Source organism: Dipodomys merriami, unplaced genomic scaffold (assembly GCF_024711535.1).
Source record: "Dipodomys merriami isolate MVZ:Mamm:240054 unplaced genomic scaffold, mDipMer1.0.p SCAF_1, whole genome shotgun sequence".
Taxonomy (NCBI): Eukaryota; Metazoa; Chordata; class Mammalia; order Rodentia; family Heteromyidae; genus Dipodomys; species Dipodomys merriami.
Window position 1 is genome coordinate 35,032,282 of NW_027202270.1, and position 22,339 is coordinate 35,054,620.

The 22,339-nt window shown below is 36.1% G+C and overlaps 1 protein-coding gene across 3 annotated transcripts in view; it reads right to left on the reverse strand.

The window, feature by feature from the left end:
• Positions 1-501: 501 nt before the first annotated feature.
• Positions 502-22,339, reverse strand: part of Dnajc10 (DnaJ heat shock protein family (Hsp40) member C10) — a 48,351-nt gene continuing 26,513 nt past the window's right edge. For all 3 annotated transcript variants that reach the window (XM_070019619.1, XM_070019611.1, XM_070019628.1), the window contains exons 14-23: positions 18,611-18,738; positions 18,195-18,311; positions 14,642-14,743; positions 12,951-13,106; positions 12,531-12,664; positions 11,322-11,375; positions 10,421-10,568; positions 6,433-6,552; positions 3,820-3,924; positions 502-1,055 (exon numbers count right to left, since the gene is read on the reverse strand). In XM_070019619.1, the coding sequence (XP_069875720.1) occupies positions 1,044-1,055; positions 3,820-3,924; positions 6,433-6,552; positions 10,421-10,568; positions 11,322-11,375; positions 12,531-12,664; positions 12,951-13,106; positions 14,642-14,743; positions 18,195-18,311; positions 18,611-18,738 (1,076 nt within the window). In that variant the 3' untranslated portion in view covers positions 502-1,043. The remainder of the gene's footprint in view (positions 1,056-3,819; positions 3,925-6,432; positions 6,553-10,420; positions 10,569-11,321; positions 11,376-12,530; positions 12,665-12,950; positions 13,107-14,641; positions 14,744-18,194; positions 18,312-18,610; positions 18,739-22,339) is intronic.

Here is a 22,339-nt window from a genome sequence, read left to right on the forward strand (position 1 = left end):
ATAAATGATTCAAATAAAAGAGAAAACTCAGAAGACAATTATGTAAGTAACAGAAAGGAAATCAACCATCACTACAAAAAGAAAAGAACACATATTTTTAACACACTTAACAGAAGAGAGATACTACTCAATGCTAACTTAACTGCTTTAAAGGCTTTCCCTGGATGATATAGTAGTCTATAGAAATTTTACACTTACTGTTAAAAAAAATTCTTGAAAAATTAAGGTCATCTCTTCAACTTTTAAAAGAAAATGAATATTCGTCAGGCACTGGTGGCTCATGCCTGTAAGCCTAGTTACTCAGGAAGCTGAGATCTGAGGATTGTGGTTCAAAGGTTGCCAGGGTAGACAAACTGGAGACCCCAGGCAAAATCTGGAAGTGGAACTGTGGCTCAAATGCTCAAGTGGTAGAGCACCAGTCTTGAGCAAAAAGCTAAGTGATAATGCCCAAGCCTCAGTACTGCAAACACACACAGACAACACACACACACACACCAACAATAATAATGAAGAATCTCTTTACTATGTTATAGTATGAAAACAGAGTTTTGCCACATTGTGAGTGTATTTCAATAAGGTAGGGGGTCAAAGATAGAATTCTTATGCCAATAGGTGGCTGAACCAGGTCAGTCACAAAACTAGAAGTTAAAAAAAAAAAAAAAAAAAGAACAGCAGAGCAGACCAAATTTTTTTTGTAGGGCTAGACACACAGACACTCATTCCAGGGCTCAGCAATGTAGGCTCATCTACTGAATCTGGCCTGTGGAACACTTTTGATGGCCCTGAGCTAAGAATGCTTGTAATGATTTTATTAACATTAAAAACAACTAAAGCCTAAAAAATATTCGAGATCTTGTCTTCACACAATACATTTGCTGATTCTTCATTTATACCAATATTGTATGGAGTAGTTTGAACAGTGCAATTACAATCCAAAATATCATTTATTTTCACCACAAATGTACTTAACATTCTCAAAAGGTATCTTTTCTGATGTTACTGTTTGGACTTTTTTCTTTCCAATTTTTTCTTCTTCAATGCGATCAAAGTTCATCCTATATTTGTAATATAAAGGTAATTGAAAGAAAAAAAGAAAGATGACTTTACATTGATTAAAAATGGAATAAAACATAAACTACACAATGTTTTATCATTTCAAAATACTCAATGTTCTTAATTTAATGGACTAGGACATAAAACACACCTTGGCTCATTGTAACAATGGGAAAGAATGAAAAAACTCTGCCCACAGAAGATACTATGAATTATAGGTTTACATGTTTTCTAAATCACATTTGCACATACTTAATTCAATATGGGCTATGCCTATTTAAAAATTATATATATATTTCTATATATTTGTGGTCATGAGGCTTGAAGTCAGGGCCAGGGCATTGATTGTCTCTGAGCTTTATTTACTCAAGGCTAGCACGCTACTACTCTGAGCCACAGCCCCACATCTGGTTTTCTGATGGTTAATTGGAGATAAGAGTCTCATGGACTTTCCTGCCCAGGCAGGCTGGCTTTTGAACCATGATCTCAGATCTCAGCCTCCTGAGTAGCCAGGATTACAGGCATGAGCCATGGTGGGCACCTGGTTAATTTCAAATATATATATCTCTATATATCTATCTATAAATATATGTATACTATATATACACAAATACATATACATATTTATTTATTTTGTCAGTTGTGGGGCTTGAATTCAGGGTCTAGGTGCTGTCCCTGAGTTATTTTTTCTCAAGACTAGTGCTCTACCCCTTTTGAGCCACAGCACCAGAATCTCACAGATGTTCCTGCCCAGGGTGGCTTTGAACTGCAATCTTCAGATCTCATCCTCCTAAGTAGCTAGGATTACAGGTGTGAACCACCAGCAATCAGCTCAAATATTTATCTTGAGAGAAATATCACATATTTAATACTAGAAAAACATGTTTGTTTAGTAAATCAAGAAATACAACTCATAATATTTCTTATCTTTTAGATTTAGTTAAAATATTCAAGAAGCAGTCTGTAGGGCTTTCTCTATTGGGTGTGCAGTTCTGAACTGGATTATAGCAGAACTTGTATTCTAAAGTGATTCTATCAAGTCAGATTTCTCCAGCCAACTCCCCATAGGTTGTCATGTTCTTTTCTTCCTTTGCCTTAGCAGGAAAGAAGCCAAGATTCCATCAAATTCCATTCAATAAGCACTCTAACTTTCATGGACTCTTTTTTTTTTTGGGTCCGGTCATGGGGCCTGCACTCTGAGTCCTGGCGCTGCCCCTCAGCTCTTCAGCTCAAGGCTAGCGCTCTACCACTTGAGCCACAGCGCCACTTCCAGCTTTTCCTTTTTGCTTATGTGGTACTGAGGAATTGAACCCAGGGTCTCATGCATGCAAGGCAAGCGCTCTACCAGTGAGCCACCTTCCCAGCCCTCATGGACTCTTTTGACTTTTTTGTTGGTCATGGGGCTTGAACTCTGGGCTTCAGCTGCTCAAGGCAAGCGCTCTACTGCTTTAGCCACAGCGCCACTTCTGGTTTTCTAGTGGTTTGCTGGAGATAAGAGTCTCATGGACTTTCCTGCCTGGACAGGCTTTGAACCGTGATCCTCAGATCTCAGCCTCTTTAGTAGCTAGGATTACAGGCGTGAGCCACCAGTGCCCAGCTTCTTTTGACTATTTTTAAGCATGTCCTAGAGTGACACTGATTTAATAGAGAAAAAAAAAAAGAATTGCTTGTTGAAGAGTAACAAGAGGCTGAATTATTGCTTAATAGATGTAAAATTTCAAGGAGGCTCCAAATGATTATGGATTTAATTATGGGTTCTGACTATATCAAGAACAAAAGAAAGATTTTGACTGCACAGGCTTAAGTTCTAGAATAGCTATTTGTATTAATTCAATGTTCTATATACATCTGAACATTTTAATAGTTAATGGCCATAAATCACCACTTTAAATAGCTTTATTATATATTTCACATGCTACAAAAAATCTCCATAATTAGATAGTGGGATTTGGTAGAGTTGTATAGCTATCATCAAAACTTTTTTTCCCCCATGTTCCAAAGAATTCTTTTTTTTCCTAACAGCAAAACATTCATATTTCTCCTCTTTTCCACCTTACCCAAGGGAACCACTCTAAATTTTCTGTCTCTATGGATTAGTCTATTCAGAATATTCCACACAAATAAACACTCAAATATGTGGCAATTTGTGAGTGGCTTCATTTACTCAGAGTAAGTTTCCAAGGCTCATCACGACCTAGCATATTAATCCTCTTTGGGGGGCTGGAAAATATGCCAGTGTATTGCTATATCACATTTTGTTTATTCATCTAGTGATTGGAGGACATTGCGTTTTGACTTTTTACTATTAAATTATACCATTATGGATATTTGTATATCAGGGTTTTTTTTTTTTGGGTCTGGTCGTGGGGCTTGAACTCTGGGCCTAGGCACTGTCCCTCGCTCTTCAGCTCAAGGCTAGTGCCCTACCACTTGAGCCACAGTGCCACTTCTGGCTTTTTTCTTCTTGCTTATGTGTTGCTGAGGAATTGAACCCAGGGCCTCAGGTATGCAAGACAAGCGCTCTACCACTGAGCCACCTTCCCAGCCCCTTGTATATCAGTTTTTGTAGGTACCTTATCATTACTATTTGCTAAATGATTTTACTTGTGCAAATTTCTCAGCATTTTTTGTCTAGAGGCCATATCCTGTCATTTTCCATAGAAGAAATTTCTCTTACTATTTTCTGAATCTTCATTTTACATGCATGGACACACGCTAAGAATTTTGTTAACTTTTGACAAAAGTATTTCTAGGTTTAACTCTCACCTTATTTCTCTTTCCTTGACTCTGGAGAGATTCCAATTTTCCATCAATGAAGGAAGCAATTGTTTTTGCATCTCTGGCATTTATCTGCTCTTCTCTAATACTTTTCTAGATGGAAACAATGTTTTTTTTTAAAGTACTCAATTAGGACATGACACTTCCATAAAACTGGTTAAACTTCTGTTTCAAAATTCTAAGTATTTGAAATCTACTTTTTTTTTCAAGGAAAAAATTCTACAGAAGCACTGTTAACCAGTATCTGAAGCAAATACTCTTTAAGAGTGTTATGAGAACAGAAAATAATTTTTGAGAAAAATTTATAAATTGTACATGAAGAGATGTCTGAAATAATCATTCTAATCTAATACAACCATAAGCACTGACAGAATCTCACTCAGCCACAGATGGAAAGCAATGCAATTTTCCAGTGTTCATCTGCTCACAGCAGAAGGCAAAAAAGCAGAAGCAGGTCAATGTGTCTAGTTTTGCTGATCTTCTAAATGGAGCTACTGGTTCCCTTTCCTTTTATGAACCCCAAAGTTTAGGTTGTGTGCAAGGATTTTGTTCTTGTGTGCAATAACCCACTTTATTTGCACTTCTGTTTATTTTAACCTTCATTTTGCTTTGGCCAGCCTGTCTGGCATGGACTTCTGGATCACTTGTCTTCCAACTAGGGCAGACTCTGTCCTATAGACCCCTCTGGAAACAATAATGTAATCTTTTTAAAAGGTTCCATGTATGGACTGATTAACTTTGTGAAGGCTCATTATATTGATACTTTCAGATTTTCATTTCACATGAATGTTAGCCATTTCTCAGTTATTTTGAAAACTGAAAACAGCTCCCCTCCTTTTTTTTGTTAAACACAGGATCTTTGCTGTGTATCTGACAATCAATGGCTGCCTCAGCCTCCCAAGTGCAGGGATTACAGGCATGTGTCATTTTGACCAGTAAAATAGAGCTGTAGTAAATCCAAGGGACTGAAGATGAACTTCACACTGTTCTGTAAGCTTCAGACTGTTAAGACAGAGATAACTTATGGACAAATCAGAAACCTTCACTGAAAAACCTAGAAAAATTCTAGAGTTTTGAAATTCATCACTTAATTTCTTTAGCTATATCAAAATGTATTAGAGCTACCAATAAATATCAGGTTAAGGCCTGATACTTTCCCTCAAGAAGGAAAAAAGTTCAGAATTACTTTCAATATTTTACCATAAAGTGTGAACATATGACAATTACTTGTTAGCTTATCACAGGTGTTCCCTTAAAGAAACAAGCTTATCTTTTTCAGTAGCAGAGTTCTGAATAAAAATGCTCAAAGGCAATATTACTCTAGATTCCAGCATATTATTAGAAGGTATTCTTAGTATCCTAACAATTTTCTATTGTTCTTAGTGTGTGTGTGTTGATACTGTGGCTTGAACTCAGGGCCTTGTGTCTTGCTTGGCTTTTCCACTCAAAGCTGGTGCTCTAACACTTGAGCTACACTTTCATTTCTGGCTTTCTGCAGGTTAACTGGAAGTAAGAGTGTTTTGGATTATATTATCTGCCTGGGCAGGTTGGGCAGGCTTTGAACTAAGATCCTCAGATCTCAGCCTCCTGAATAGCTAGGATTTCAGGTATAAGCTACAGGTACCTGGTGTTCTGTTCATATACATAGTTCAACTGGCAATTTAAGAGGTAAATATGATTTAAGAGGTAAATATGTCATTAGCCTCAGTCCAGGAAAAATAGTACCATTTGTTTAAGAAGACTATTGAATTATGCCTTCTTGGCTAGGCAAATATTCTACCACTGAGCTATATCCTCATTCATTTACTTCTTACAAACAAATTTTAAGAAATTGAGCTTTGATCCTGTCTCAAAATTCTTGAATTGATGCTATATTTTGTTAAAACATTTTAATTCTTTTGCTTGAGAAGCCAGCAAAAGTCGTAAGTTTTTTTCAGGTACTAATTATATATGCTAAGAGATAGCTTTTGTATCAAATATCTGAGGTTGTTACTAGCATTTTGTGAAGACGATTGGTAGATTTTCTCTTTGGTAAAGTCTCCATTATACCAAGTGACTCTTAACTTTTATTTTGTAACCTTAAAACCCTAGTAAAAATTATTTAAGATAAATGCTAATTTACTGAGACTATTTCAAAAGCATTATAAAAATATTTTCTTAAAATTTTCCTTTATGGGAAAGGGGTATTTAAAACATAATATATATTCATTCTATAAAAAGTAGGAAATATAAACTAAACAGAATACTATTACCTTGGATTCTACTACACGATAATTGCCTGCCTACGAATATTTTGTTATGCCTCTTTCTATTCAAGAGTCCAAACATGAAAGCAACTGAAATCTCAACCATGAGACACAAAACTTTTTTTTTGGCACAACTGGAGCCTGTGTTTGCCAGGTGGGTGGTTCTACCACTGAGCCATGCCTCTAGCCAGAAAACCTTTTGAAGATCACTTAGTATATACACAAATAGTTTGCTTCCATAATGTTCAGCAATACAAGAAAAGAACAAAAAGAGATGAAACTAGCAAGAGACTGGAAACAAATTTCCTGGGTTTGACTGGCTAAAGGAAAGAATGGAGAAAAAACACGTACATACCTTTGTTCTGTCATACTGATAAAGCTTAACTGTTGGATAAGCTCTGATGCCAGCTTTCTGGCATGTTTGGGCATAAGCCTGACAGTCTACTTTCCCAGCTTTCACTTTTCCTTTAGTCATCTGAAAAAAGAAAAATGTTTTGCCATTTTCTTTTTGGTATAAATTTGACAACTGTAAAAAATTAATACAAAATACTTTAAAATTTTTATTTCAGGACTTGTATTTTTGCAGTTTTAATACTTTCCATTCAAGAAAAGTAACTGCAAATCTGTGCCTACCCCCATGATCCTTGAAGTTTCCCACTGCCACTTCTCTAACAGCAAACAAAGTTTCCTTTTCCTTATCAAGAAAACTAAGAAACCTGCCTGACCCGGAACTATCTTGCCTTCTCCCTTCAGCTCCCATCTGTTTCTGCCTTTATTCCTTTTCCTTCCTTCCCTCCCTCGCCCTTTTCCTGTCTTGAGTCTCATGTATTGAGGCAGTATTCTTTGTCTAGTGCCAGACTGATCACTCTCTTAATGATTCCTTTAACTACCAGTATGCACACAATGCAGTCTCATTCCTCATGTTGTTCTTTTTTTTTTTTTTTAAGATTTTTTTTTCTTTTTTATTGTGAAAATACTGTACAGAGGGGTTACAATTACATGGGCAAGATAATGAGTACATTTCTTATCAAGCATTGTAGCCTCCTCTGTTTCCCCTTCCCATGGTGTTCTAAGACAGTCTTAGAAGATTTTGTCATCATCTACCTATGTGACATTTTTGTCTGGTTTCTGTTCTAACTGTTCTAAGTTCATTAGTGATCTCTAGTTGACAAAAGTGAATGGACATTTTTTGGTTTTCTTGGCACCTGATACTGCTGCTGTCCATGCCTGTCTCTCTCTTATTCCCTCTTACTGTTTTCTAGCATGGAGATGCAACATGGGGACCCACTTTTTTTTCCTTTTTCTTCTTCCTCCTCCTCCTCCCCCTCCTCTTCCTTCTTCTTGTTAGTTGTGGGGGTTGAACTCTGGGCCTGGGCACTGTCCCTCAGCTCTTCAGCTCAAGGTTAGCACTCTACCATTTGAGCTGCAACACCACTTCCAGTTTTCTGAGTGGTTTATTGGAGATAAGAGTGTCACGGATTTGCCTGCCTGGGCTGGCTGTGAACCTCGAACCTCAGATCTCAACCTTCTGAGTAGCTAGGATTACACCAGCTCCTGGCAGGGGACCCCGTTCTTTACTTTCAAGTTACAATATCCAATCAGAGTCCCATCTTTGGGCAATAATCTTCTCAAGTGAACAGTCTATCAGTGACATTATATTTACCATTCAATTTCTCCCCTTGATTTCATACCATGCATTGGCTTGCCTTTTGTGAATCCTTCATAAGCATCTAACACATAACCTGTCTAAAACTAACCCTGGCCCCTTAACACACTATTATAGTATACCAGCAGCTCAAGCCAGCAACTAGGGTTATTTTAGTTTCAATCTGTTGCTCATCATAGACAAACATCAAATCCCATTTATTCTTTTATCTCTCTTGTATTTATCCCTTTATTTCTACATGCACTGCCTAATCCTGGTTCAAGTTATCCTCCCTAATGTCAGGACAATTAAAATGACTCCAGTTGGATTCACTATGGTATATAGCAAGCTGATTAATCTATCATAGGGCACTCTCAAAGCCATAGGAATAAGCATAGATGCAGATGGACACAATGACGGTTAGAAAAATCAAGAAATGTGATTTTTAGTAAGTTTCTGTGTCATTTACAAAATGTTGATAAAGTTCATTCTGATTTTAATTATAAATTGTTTTTGGGACTATGTTCTTTTTGCTTCTTGTCAGTCTATTATTGTGATCTTTCAGAAAATGCGAAGGAGCCTTGCCATATAAACAGTGCTTCCCTAATATCAGTAGACTCATTCTGAAGAGTACTCCTAACTATGTTGTAATTACAGACTTAAGTTTCTTGTGGAACTTTTTGTTTCCTCTTACTATGAGTCTTCCATTCGTCTCCTTATGTTCTGGCTTTGTTCTGATTTAATTCTAGCAACTATCTTGTTATATTGTGTTTTTATTTGCAATATATCTTTTTACTAGTTTTAAAAACGCAAATATTCTGCCTTTAAACTTTGTAGTCCCAGTTTCTAGAATAATACCTTTTGCCTGGATTAACAAAATGAATGGTTCTTCTCATATTTAATATTTTTCTGCTATATTCCAGATATAGCTGCATTATAAAGTTTATAACTTAGTTTATAGTACGTGATGGATAAGGGAGTAAAATATATTTTTTAGAATTATTTGATAAAAAGGAAGCATGAAAAAAAACCTCCTATTTGAAGGACCAGTCAGTAACTAAAAATAATCTTTTATAGCTTGTACAGCTTAAAAAAATCCTGCTGAAAAATATTTCTCTGGTTTAGGATACTAAGTTTTTACTTTGGACTGGTGCTTACATTCTTATTCTATGTGTTGCATATACCAACGGCAAGAGTCCCTGAGGTCCACAGAAAAGAAAGCTATAAATGTGGGTTAGATTATTAGAAGGATTGTTCAACAGAAGCAAACTATGAAACTCATGGAGTGAGGATATTTAGTTCAACTATGTAAACATTTGCTGATTTAGGAACTAGGAATACTAGGAATAGGAAGGCATGGCCTTTAGCCCTCAAGAATCTGTCTTATGGAAAAGACATATGTATAAGAATAAGGTACATTTCATAGAATATCAAGGTGACACTGGCTAAATGACTAAATGAGAAGGGCACAGGGCAAAGAAGCAGTGTTGGATAAGGAGAAAAAAAATCCAGATGACAAAGCCAGGCACTGGTGGCTCATGCCTGTAATCCTAGCTACTCAGGAGGCTGAGATCTGAAGATCACAGTTCAAAGCCAACCTGAGCAGGAAACGTTCATGAGAATCTTATCTCCAATAAACCACCAGAAAACTGGAAGTGGTGCTGTGGCTCAAGTGTTAGAGCTCTTGCCTTGAGCTGAATAGTCAGGGATAGTGCCCAGACCCAGAGATAAAGCCCCATGACTGACAAAAAAAAAAAAAAAAATCCAAATGACAAAGGTTAAGGCAGAATAGTTTAGAGACAGGAAGCAGCTATATATATAAGGATACATGTTAGAGAACCGGGATTATTTTGTTGTCACTAAAGGGTAAGGTGTGAGGTGAGAAAAAGATGAAAAAGGAGGAAGAGTCAGATCAGAGATCTGAAGTTAATAAACTCACATGAAGAAATCTGGTTAGTAACAAAGGAAAGAAGTATTTTAGAAAGATCACCAGGGCAGCATTGAAGACAGGAGACTGACAATATGGAAACTGTAGAGAGATATCATGAAGCCTATAATAAAGAGATAGCAGTGATATGAAAAGATACCAGATATCACTGACAGGATCGATTTATTGGTTGGCTGACGGACACCAGAGTATCACTAGTGGGAAAATAAAATAGAAGACAAGAGGGACATGAAATGTTTATCATTTTTAGGGCTAGGGAGATAAGATTGTCAACCAAGATAGAGATAATGTTAGCTAAACACTTAAATTAAGAAGGAAATTACTAATAGTCATTGCAATGAAATACAGCTTTTTAGCCAGGCACTGGTGGCTCACGCCTGTAATCCTAGCTACTCAGGAGGCTGAGATCTGAGGATCGCGGTTCAAAGCCAGACAGGGTAGAAAAGTCCAAGTAGGAAAGTCCGTAAGACTCTTATCTCCAATAAACCACTAGAAAACCGGAAGTGGGGCTGTGGCTCAAGCAGTAGAGTGCTTGGTAGAGTGCTTGTCTTGAGCTGAAGAGCGCAGGGACAGTGCACAAACCTAGAGTTCAAGCCCCACGATTGACAAAAAAAAAAAAAAAAAGGAAAAGAAATACAGCTTTTAAAAGAATTATCAGAAAAATTTGCATAATTAAGAATTATTCTTAAAATGTTTTAAACACCCCATTTACACCTCATTACACCTCATTTAAGTGGGAATACAACTTACCCTAGCTAAGAGCTCAAATTCTGGAGCAAAATTTTGGCAAGGTCCACACCAAGGAGCATAGAAATCAATCACCCAATGATTCTTCCCATGTAAAACTTTTTCAGTAAAAGTCTGGGGTGTTAAATCTATGGACACTTGAGGTAAAAATCTGTGGCAAAGAAATAAAGTAAAATTAAAACAAAGGCAAAAAGTAATAATATTGCGATATTTTCCAAGTTAAAAATTATTTCAAAGAATAGCAATGTAAGCCGAACCCCTGAGGCTCAGGCTACTCAGGAGGGCTGAGATCTGAGGACTGGTTCAAAACTAGCCAGGGCAGGAAAGTCTATGAGACTCTTAGCTCCAATAAACTACTCAGAAAACAGTAAGTGGTACAGTGGCTCAAGTGGTAGAGTGCCTGCCTTGAGCTGAAGAGCTGAGGGGCAGTGTTCAGGCCCAGAGCTCAAGCCCCAGGACCCGACAAAAAATAAATGAAAAAAAGAATAGCAATGTAATAATTCTGAAGCTCAGCTCTTTTTATTTACTTATTTATTTTTATTTTTTGTCCCTCATGGGGTTTGAACTCTGGGCCTGGGCGCTTCCCCTCAGCTCATCAGCTCAAAGCGAGAGCTCTACCACTTGAGCCACAACACCAATTCCGGTTTTCTGGTGGTTTATTGGAGATAAGAGTCTCACAGACTTTCCTGTCTAGGCTGGCTTTGAACCGTGATCCACAGATCTCAGACTCCTCAGTAGCTAGGATTACAGGTGTGAAAAACTGGTACCCGGCTTCAGCTCTATCTTTACAAATACTCTTCACTAAATAATTGAAACTGTTAGTAGCTTAACTCACAGAAAATTTATAGACAAAAAAATTAAATAGCTTCAAATCTATTTCATAGAGTGTATATATTTTACTTACCCCAGACCCCAGATTCTTAGGGAGTATGCATCTCTATTCCAACCACTGTAACTACTGAAGAAGAAAAAAACAATAGTAGTAATAGTAGTAATTAAAAAAATAAATTTAGTTCTTTAACTTATATGACTCTCCCAAATTTTTCTCTTTGGAGTCTTTTTTTTTTTTTTTTTAGGAGGTGCTGGGACTGAACCCACAATTGTGAGTAGGTAAGCTAAGCATGCTAAGCATGCATTCTACAACTGAGTTATCTCCCACTAGCCCTAGCTTTGTTATCTTTTTGTCAAGATAATCCAGAATAGAGTATTTACCTATCTTTTGGACATCTATAGACCTATAGAAATACAAAAAATTCAAAAGGTCTAGAACTTTAGTATCTGAATCTTCAGTGTTAAACTTTCATCTTTAAAACTTCTTGCTGGAAAGTTTTCTCCATAGTCCCTTCTCTTGACTTCCTCCCACAACTGTGATCCTTTCTTCTTTCGAAATGATTGTTCAGTTTTACTTCTTTAAGTGACATTCACCATATTATTTTTTTGAGTCTCTTATTTTTTTAATATACTTTTTATTGTAAAAATACTGTACAGAGTTACAGTTACATGACTAAGGTAATGAGTACATTTCCTATGGAACATTGTTACCTCCTCCTTTGTTTTTCCTCCCCATTTCTTCCCTACCCCCACCCCCGAAGTTTTCAACATAGTGTCTTGTATATTTCATTGTTACAATGGGTCAACCTGTATCCTTATTTCAGCACATTCATCATATTACACCTTACATTTGAATGTCTGACCTAAAATACTTTGTGGTGTGTGACTACTAGAACAATCCTGGGTTCAAACCCCAGTTTCAAACCATGGCAGGTATGTAGCTTGAAAAGTTTTCTAAATGCTGAGAATCACAGCTTTTCAGAAACAACAGGAAGAATAGTTAATTTCCTTTCACAAGGTATATATGAGAGTTAGGACAAAATGATGTTACTCATGGAAATAATGTTAGCCCTTCCATTCCTCATTTTCTTGACTTGTATATTTAAAGTTCATGAACAGTCCTGTTTAATATTTTCTTAATCTTCAGAAGCGCACATTAACATACTTTCTTAATATAATATCTTCTCACATGTATTTATTATACTAACTTAAATCTTAACTGTAATTGGTTATACATGTGGTTATACATGTCTTTAAATTTGAAAATTTGAAAAATACTTACTGATACTGATAAGCTTTATTTGATTTTTGGGGAAAAAATCTTATCTCAGGGTATCTTTGAACATTTTCTTGGGCACAAAAAGATTGATACTGTTGGCAGTCCATACTGCCCACATTGATCAGTCCAGTTAATGTCTATGGAAGAAAAAAGGTGGTAAATATGTATCAGTAACTAAAATTATCCATATACCATTATACATACACACACACACATATATACATATATATGTTAAATAGTCACAGTGAAATGGCTGATATATTATTTATCAGTGATTGTCACCAAATAACAACATAACAATCCATATAATAAACAGAGATGGGATCTTAATGGTCTGATCAGGGCTATTAATTATAGTCATTGATCTCAGTTTCAAAATAACATTCTAAGTAGCAATAGTTAAAATAAATGATTTTACTATACCCGGGCCATTCTTTTCCACTCTGGCATTAAGACTTGACAGGGATGACACCATGGAGAATAGAAATCAACCATCCAGACTTCATCATGCTTTCTGTGTTTAACTAGTTCATTGAAAGTAGTGGGTGTAAGAGAGATCACTGAAGGGTTTCTAAGATCCTAAAGAAAACACAGATTATTAGAATAGTTGCTCATGTATTCTTGGCAAATTATTGGTATATGTAATTTTTTTTTTGTCAGTTGTGGGGCTTGAACTCTGGGCCAGGGCACTGTCCCTCAGCTCTTCAGCTCAAGGCAAGTGCTCTACCACTTAAGCCACAGCACCACTTCCAGTTTTCTGGTGGTTTATTGGAGATAAAGAATTTCTTGGACTTTCCTGCCTGGGCTGGCGTTGAACCATGATCCTCTGATCTCAGCCTCCTGAGTAGCTAGTATTATAAGCATGCATCACCGACACCTGACTGGCATATGTCATTTAAAAGGTTCTTGTTTCAGAGAAACTTTAAAGATGTTTAAGAATGTATAAAGGAAATCTACAGTACATTGCCCTAAAAATGAAAATGTTAATAAATTTATTTTAAATTTGGTATTTGTCCATTAGTTTTCTTAGATCAAGGTATTTCCCTCCCCCCCACCCCCATCTATATCTAAAACCACTGTAGACTGGGAATGGATAATGTTACAAAAGCTGCCCTGATAGCAACAGACTATATACATCTGTTCTAGAACCAAGAATGATTGGTTTGGAAATAACTTTTATGTCAACTATTTACTGGAATATTGCATGATTTCCTTCTAGAGATCACATAACCCAAATGCTGTTTTTTAATTTGTGTGCATTTGTGTGTGTGTATGCATACATGTGCCAGTCCTGGAGCTTGAGCTCAGAGCCTGGACACTGTCCCTGAGCTTTTGTACTCAAGGCTAGTGCTTTATCACTTGAGTCACAGCTCCACTTCAGGCTATTTGAAGGTTAATTGGAGGTAAGAGTCTCATAGACTTTCTTGCACTGGCTAGTTTAAAACTATGATCCTCAAACCTCAGTGTCCTGAGAAGTTAGGATTATAGGCCCTAGCCAACTGCACCTGGCTCCAAATGCTGTTTTAACTAGGTCTCAGCTTAAATTAATCAGAGATGCTATCTTCATCCAAAACAAAATAACATAACACATTATCCTGAAGGAAGAGATGAGCAAAGCGGAATAGTTATTAAATAGGCAATTTTTATAAACTAGACTTGTTCCATTTTAGGATCCCCTATAATTGTTATGGTAAGAATAACTGCTGAGAGCAAAGGTGGTGTTACAGACACAGGGGCTTTCATGTTGATAATGTAACAGCATGGCATAGGCACCCATACTTCATGCACAGCATTTCTGCTTTCACAGAAAATATGGACTCAAAGCTACAGTACAATCTTATATATTCAATAAATAGTTGGATCTGATATAAGACACTGTATATAGGTAATAAAACAAATTATAAATTATAAAACAAATTCTAAATAATAAAACATATTATATATAAATATAAATCTATAAATAATAAAAACAAGTAAGTAATGAAACAAAATTAAAATAATGTCTTGTCAGACTATAATGTTTTGGCATGAAACAAATTAAGTCTCTTTATTAAGCATTCAGAGTATACCTATGAATAGTAGTATTTCTAGCCCTGGGTTGGAATTTAACATACCTCTATGAATTCCAATATTTGTTCAGCAGAGTGATGTCCTTCATACTCATGAATACTGGACTGGTTGAATACCACTGTTGTTGGATAAGCTTGGATGTTATACTGTGAGGAAGGACAATATGAACTAAGTGAGAAGGTTACACATTTTACCATTTGTTTCAACTTTATAACCAGCTTGCCTTTAACTAATAACTAAATTTCTGGTTATTAAATTTAGCTTACCCTAACTTAGTAAAGGAAATGGATCTAAGTTTGTATAATAAATCTCTGATCCTAACTTATTATTCTAATTAGCCACAAAAACTGTAGTGGGCAAGCGTTATTATGTACTTGGCTTCTTTTTACGTTCCCAAAACAAGATGGGAAGAAGCTTATAAGAGTAGTTGTTATCTATTATCTCCAGATATTTTTTTTGAATAATAAGTATTCTATTTTATAGAAGTAGATGACCAAGTAAAAAATGCATAATCAGTGTCTACAATAATAGAGATAAGGTTAAAAAATTTTGAGTCAGCTTCAAAAAATACAGCCATTTTTATTCTTTATTCAAAATAGTCTTTCTGATACAAAATGCTTAATTTTCTTCTCAGAATGAATAGAGGTACAAGCCCAAGAAGCATCTCTCAATATTGCCATTTTCACTTTTTAAAGTTACACAAATATCCCTGTGTATGAATTTTCCATAGCCCTTACTAGCAAAATGAGTAAGATCCACAAATAGTTTTAGAAAAACTACATTAATTATTTGAAAAAACTGTATGCAAATTTAAATAATAACAAAATAAAGCTAAAATTTACCAAGTCCTTTCCAATTCAAAAGACTAGATCAAACTTTAATGAAAGCTGAAGAGGAATACCATGGTGACCTTAGAGACTCAAGTGACATGAAGCATAGTCGGGTGCAAGGGTAGAGGGACTTTAAGTAGCATCAGGGGTGGTAGGTAGCTGGAGAGTTCAGAGTTTTGTAAATTTATCTCATTTATTCTTCACAATGCTATTCAGAAGTCAGAATTACACAGCTTCCTATAGATGAAGCTAGGTGGCCTGGTTAAGGTGAACTAATTAGAAGGTGAATAGTGAATTCTGGACTCTATTTCAAGTTAATCTGATTCCATAATATAAACCCTTAAAATATAGTCAATCATACACTATTTAACAGCTTAAGATTACAAAGTAGAAAAACAGGAGGAGTTCAAATAAGATGATAAAAATTATTATATTTGTAGGATTGGGATTTGAATTTGGTCCTCTTGGTAGGCAAGGTTCTACCACTTGAGCCATACTTTTAGACCTTTTTGTGTTAGATAAGTAGTATTTTTTTAGATAGGGTCTTGCTTGTTTGTCCAGGGCCGTCAGGGACCAGTATCCTGGTACTTATGGTCTCTTAAGTAGTTGAGATGACAAGCATGCATCACCACACATCCAGGACACAACATATAGGACATTAAAAACAAAGGCCATATTTATTTTATTAAAAAAAAAAACCAACAAAATCTCAAACATACTGAAAATAAAAGAATAATCTAACAAATACCTTCAAATCTACCCCTGTAATTAATAAGATTAACCTGACCAACTACTGACATTCTCTTCCTTGATCCCTTCCTTTCCTCACAAGGATATACTAATCCTAAAATTAGTGTATAGCTAGTTCACTAATGTTTTTGTGTTTTTGTTACATGTACACCTTAAGCAATATATTACAATGTTTTAAATATTTAAAAATTTTCTATAATTTTATTTAACTTTATGGCATGCTGTTATCTGCTTTTCTCATTTTATTATGTCATGTTGATAAAAATTTGTTTCAGTGCTGGGGACTGAACTAAGCATGTAGGCAAGTGCTCTACCACTGAACTATATTTGCAGCTTGGCACAACGTAACTATTTGTTCAGGTACTTGCTATTGTCAGATTTTTGTCTATTTGATTGGTAGTGAGGGTATCTGACTTTTGTTGTAAATGGTGTTGTCTTATGACTAGTAAAGTCCAACATTTTCTCTTATTTATTAGATTTTTCAATTATACAAGTATCCATAATACCTCACTTTTTCAGTCTTTTTTCAGGGTTGACTTAGTATTATAGTGTCTCTTTGGTGGTAGTTTGAACATTTAATGTAGTCATACTCATTTTACCCTGACAATTTTATCCTTACACTTCATATTTTTATGAGTGTGAAATAAGAAATTATTCTTTACACAGATACCAATGGCTGTCTCCTACTATGATTAAAAACAGCCTTTCAGGCTGGGAAGGTGACTCAGTGGTAGAGTGCTTGCCCTGCGTGCATGAGGCCCTGGGTTCGATTCCTCAGCACCAACATAAGCAAAAAGAAAAAAGCCAGAAGTGGTGTTGTGGCTCAAGTGGTAGAGCACTAGCCTTGAGCTGAAGAGCAGAGAGACAGCGCCCAGGCCCAGAGTTCAGGTCCCATGACTGGACACCCCCCCCCAAAATTAAATAAATTAAAAACAGCCTTTCTTTTGTTTCCATTTCTCTCTTCTCCAATCTTTCCTTTCCCAACATTTTAGTTTTTGAGTTACATTTCCCAAAACAGATATGAAATAGGCTTTTATGTTTCATGAAGCTATGATAATCACTTATAGCAACTCTTATTTTATCTAATCCCTTCACTGTAGTCTACTGCTATACCAAGATTATTTTAAAGCACATTCCAGATGAACTTTCATTTCATCTAGAAATACTTCAGTGTTTAAACTGTCTGAATTTTCCCACCAATATAACCTATTATCACTTTCACATCTAAAAATGGTAATTTAAATCATCATCTTCTCAGCTATCAAATTTTCCCAATGACTTCTTTCACTGCAGTTCATTTAATTCAAGCAAGACTTAAACACTGCCATCAGATTTAAATATCCTTTTTTCTTCCATTTTTCCATCCCCAATGCCTTCAATATATCTGATGAGCAATCTGTGTATCTTATATAAGGTTCTCCACATGCTGAGAATCGTACATCGAATGCCCACAGTGTTATTTAACTTGTATCCACTTAGTATGTCCTCTACAGTGATAAATCTGAATGTTTGGTCAGCTTGAGGATTATTTTATTTTTCTGCTGAGATTGTTTTACAGATGGCACTCTGTATTTTGCTGCTTTTTTTTTTTTTTTTGGGTGCACTCTGTATTTTGATCAGGAGGTATGAGTATGAGATAGTGTCTTCCTTGAACTGAGAACTGGGAAGTAAATATTAATTTACCTAATATCTTTATGTAAGTAAAGATTTCAAAAAGTTTGTTCACTGTTTTTATTTACTTTTGCTAACTAAATTAAGAAAAAAAAGCAAGGAAAAATTAAGTTAAATAAATGAGAAATTGTGGCAACATTTTATCAAGTAAAGTATTATCCTGAGTTTGTAAGTCCTTGACTACATATGACATAATCCAACCATAATTTAAAATTTTACTTAAATTAACTAACTTGTTACTATTTTAGATAGCTGTGAACTTGGAAAAATTAATGTTTTTATTAGACTGTCAAAGTATTTCACAAAACACATTAATAAGAAAAAATGTCTTATACTTTTGTCTTACCATGTTACAGAGTCCTTCATGAATGGTACAGTCAAGCGTACCAAATTTAAGCTGACCATAAAGAAGTGTTGATGCTTTTCGTAACTCTGGTAGCAAAGCTCGACATGGTGGACACCACTGGGCAAGAGAAAAGTATTCACAAGTGCTAAGCCAAATGAAACAAACAAAATACCATCATGGTTGCAATAAGCAATATACCTATTAAGATAAACTAAACATAGTGGACTATTTTCTGTTTATGTACTTAAGTCTTAGAAGGGTAATTACAATAGTACTCATTTAGAAGTACCATATGCCAACAGTGGCCAAACTGAACAGTTCTAGTACCTAAGGTTCTATTCATCCAGAAAATGTCTTATAGTCAGAACAAGACAAAATATGGCAATAATCATACGTGACATGTAAAAGTAACTTACAGGGGCAAAAAAATCAACAAGCCATGGCTCTTTGTCACTAGCAGGAAAATTCTGAGGTCCAAGTGTAGTAACATGAGAATTCACACTTTCTTTGGCAAAAGCAAGTATATCATATAGAATCTTCTTTCCTTTGAAATTAAGATAAAAATTAATCTGTATTCTTTTATAACCATAGAAACATTACAAAGTTTTATTCTCAAAATATTAACTGGAAATCTTATGAACAGGTCAATTTGGTGATGTTTATTATTAGAATTCTGTATATTATGCATGGCTTTACTCTATGGGAAGTACCCTTTTATTAAGTTTTTTATTGTGAAAATACTGTACAGAGGGGTTATAGTTACATGAGCAAGGTAATGAGTACATTTCTTATCAAGCGTTCTTGCCTCCTCCTTTGTTTTTACCCTAACATCCCTCTCCCCCACTATCCTTTCTATGCACACTTGACCTAGTTAAAATATAAAGAACTCTCTGAAATGCCAGAGATAAAAATAATTACTTCTTTATAGTATTTTTAATTCTTTGTGTTATTACTATGACCTAACTTACATAATATAGCCAAATTGAAAAATTTCTCCCCAAATTTGCTCCTTTTCTCACATTCTGGTCTTGATCATGGCAATTAGGCACATGACTAAAGAATATCTTGCAGAGAGATCCTTGCTTTTTCTCTGTGCTGGTATCATAATTCTATCCATTCTATGTTTTACCCTATCTCCCACTTCACTGCTACTACTTGAATTCAATATAGCTAACTGCAATAGTCACACTGGTATTTCTGCCTGCAGCCCTCCTCAGTAATCTACACTACTCCCATAGTCAACCTAAAAGAAAAAAAACATCATATTGTCTTCCCCTTGCTTAAATTCCTCTAATGATTTACCACTGCCTAAAGAATATACTCCTTAGCTTGGCAAGTCAGATTTTCCTCAGTTAGAACAGAGTTTATTTTCCCTAGCACCCCTTTACTTATTCACTCTGCTGTCCAAACTAAGTTAAGAATTTGTTATATGTCAACTCCACTTGAAATGTTAAGATACTTTTACTCTCCTTAAGGAACTCAAAATGCAACAGAAGACAGATATTTCCACAACTGTTTAAATATGGGGTGATAAATGCTATAGAATTCTCCATTCTCTATTTTATTTTTCCTTTTTTGCTGATCTTGGAGCTTAAATTCTGGGCCTGAGTGCTGTCTCTGAGCTTTTCTTTTCCTTAAGGTTAGGATTCTACCACTTGAGCTGTACCTCCACTTCTAGCTTTTTAGTAGTTAATTGGAAGTAAGAGTCTCAGTGACTTTCCTGCCTGGTCTGGCTTCAAATTGTCATCCTCAGATCTCAGCCTCCTGGGAAGCTAGGATCACAGGCATGACTACTGGTACTTGCCTAGCTGTAGTTTCCTGAACAGCTTAAAAAATTTCACTATCTCAAAATCACAAGGTTTACTACCACCCAGGACAGCAAGCTCACCTCAAAAGCCAGCAGCCACACAGGGGAGAGCCCCAGTGGGAGCAAAGCAGGAATGGAAGACAAAGGCTACTTCCAAGGATTGCTGGAGGCAATGACTCAAGAAATAAAGCGAGAAATTGATCAGAAATTGAAAGAGCACAAGGATGAACTATCCAAAGAGATACAGGGTATCAAACAAGAGATGCATGCAAAAATAGAAGCTGCACAAACCTCAGTAAGAAGTGAGATAAATGCCAAATTAGAGGTAATGCATACCTCATTGAGAGGTGAGATCAGTACTCTGAGAACCAACATTGAATCCATAAAGGGATCCATTTCCTCCATGCAAACCACAATAGAAGCCACTGTCAACAGAGTGAATGAAATGGAAGGTCGAGTGTCAGATACAGAAGACAGAATACACCAACTGGACCAAAAAGTGACAGATATGGAAAAATCACTCAAATTAAACCAAAGGGATATTCAAGAGCAAGCAGATAATGCTAAAAAATTTAACCTTCGCATAATTGGAGTGGACGAAGGTGAGGAATTCCAGAGCAAGGGAATGCAACACCTATTTAACAATATAATCAATGAAAATTTTCCCCACCTCAAAAACGACCATCTTAACTACATCACAAAAGCTTATCGAACACCCAACAAGCAAGACCCCAGGAGAAACACTTCTAGACACATTATAGTAAAAATGATAGATCTGAATAATAAGGAAACAATCCTGCATGCAGCAAAAATGAAGAAGGAGCTATACTACAATGGGAAAAAAATAAGAATTACTGCAGATCTCTCCACACAAACAATGAATGCAAGAAAAGCCTGGGAAAGCACCATACGAGCCCTGAGAGCCAATAACTGCCAACCCAGACTGATCTACCCGGCAAAGCTAGCATTCACATTTGATGGAGAACTGAAAACTTTTAATAGCAAAGAAAAACTAAATGAATACATAAACATTAAGCCAGCATTACAAAGAATTCTAAGAGGGGGGACACAACCTGAAGAAAGCAGCCAGGAACTGGGGCCTGCCCCAAACAGGCGTTACTCAAAGTCTAACTGAGCAAGCACAGGAGGAAAGGAAAAAAGAAAAACTTAGGAAAACGGAATGGCAGGGACAACAATGCATCTCTCTATACTTTCTCTTAATATAAATGGGCTGAATTCGCCAATTAAAAGAAAACGAACTGAGGACTGGATCAGAAAACAAGACCCATCCATCTGTTGCCTTCAGGAGACCCACCTCTCAGCCAAACATACAAACAAACTCAGAGTGAAGGGGTGGAAAAGGATCTACCAATCAAACGCCCCCAGTAAGAAAGCAGGTGTAGCTATCCTGATATCTGACAAAATAAACTTTTCATTAAAATCAGTACAGAAAGACAAGGACGGACACTACATATTAATAAAGGGAACAATCCAAGAGGAGGATATAACCATCATCAACTTTTATGCCCCAAATATTGATGCACCCAGATATGTCAAACAAATGCTCTCAAACTTACAGAATAAAATAGATCCCAATACGATAATACTAGGAGACTTTAACACACCACTCTCACCAAAGGACAGGTCTACCAACCAGAGGATTGGCAAAGAAGCTACCGAATTAAGAGAGGCCATACTCCAAGCGGAATTAACTGACATCTACCGAGTATTTCACCCTAAAACAACACAGTACACATTCTTCTCAGCAGCTCACGGAACTTTCTCCAAAATAGACCATATCATAGTTCATGCAAGGAACTTAAGCAAATACAAAGGGATCGACATAATCCCCTGTATCCTATCTGACCACAGTGGAATCAAGCTAGCTCTCAATAACAAAGCATACCGCAGAAATTTCTCCAATACATGGAAATTGAACAGCACACTCCTTAACAATGCCTGGATAACAGAAGAGATCAGAGAAGAAATAAAGCATTTCCTACAACTCAATGAAAATGAAAACACCTCACAAAGAAACTTGTGGGACACAGCAAAAGCAGTCCTGAGGGGCAAATTTATTGCCCTCAGTGCCCACATCAAGAGAATGGAGACAGACCAAGTAAATAATCTCATGTTGCAATTAAAACAGCTAGAAAAACAGGAAAAAATGGGACCTAAAGCTACTAGAGGAAGCCAGATAACCAAATTAAAAGCAGAGATTAATCAATTAGAAAATCAGAAAACCATAACCAAAATAAACCAAACAAAAAGCTGGTTCTTTGAAAAAATAAACAAAATTGATGGCCCATTGGCTAGATTAATTAAAAAAAGAAGAGAG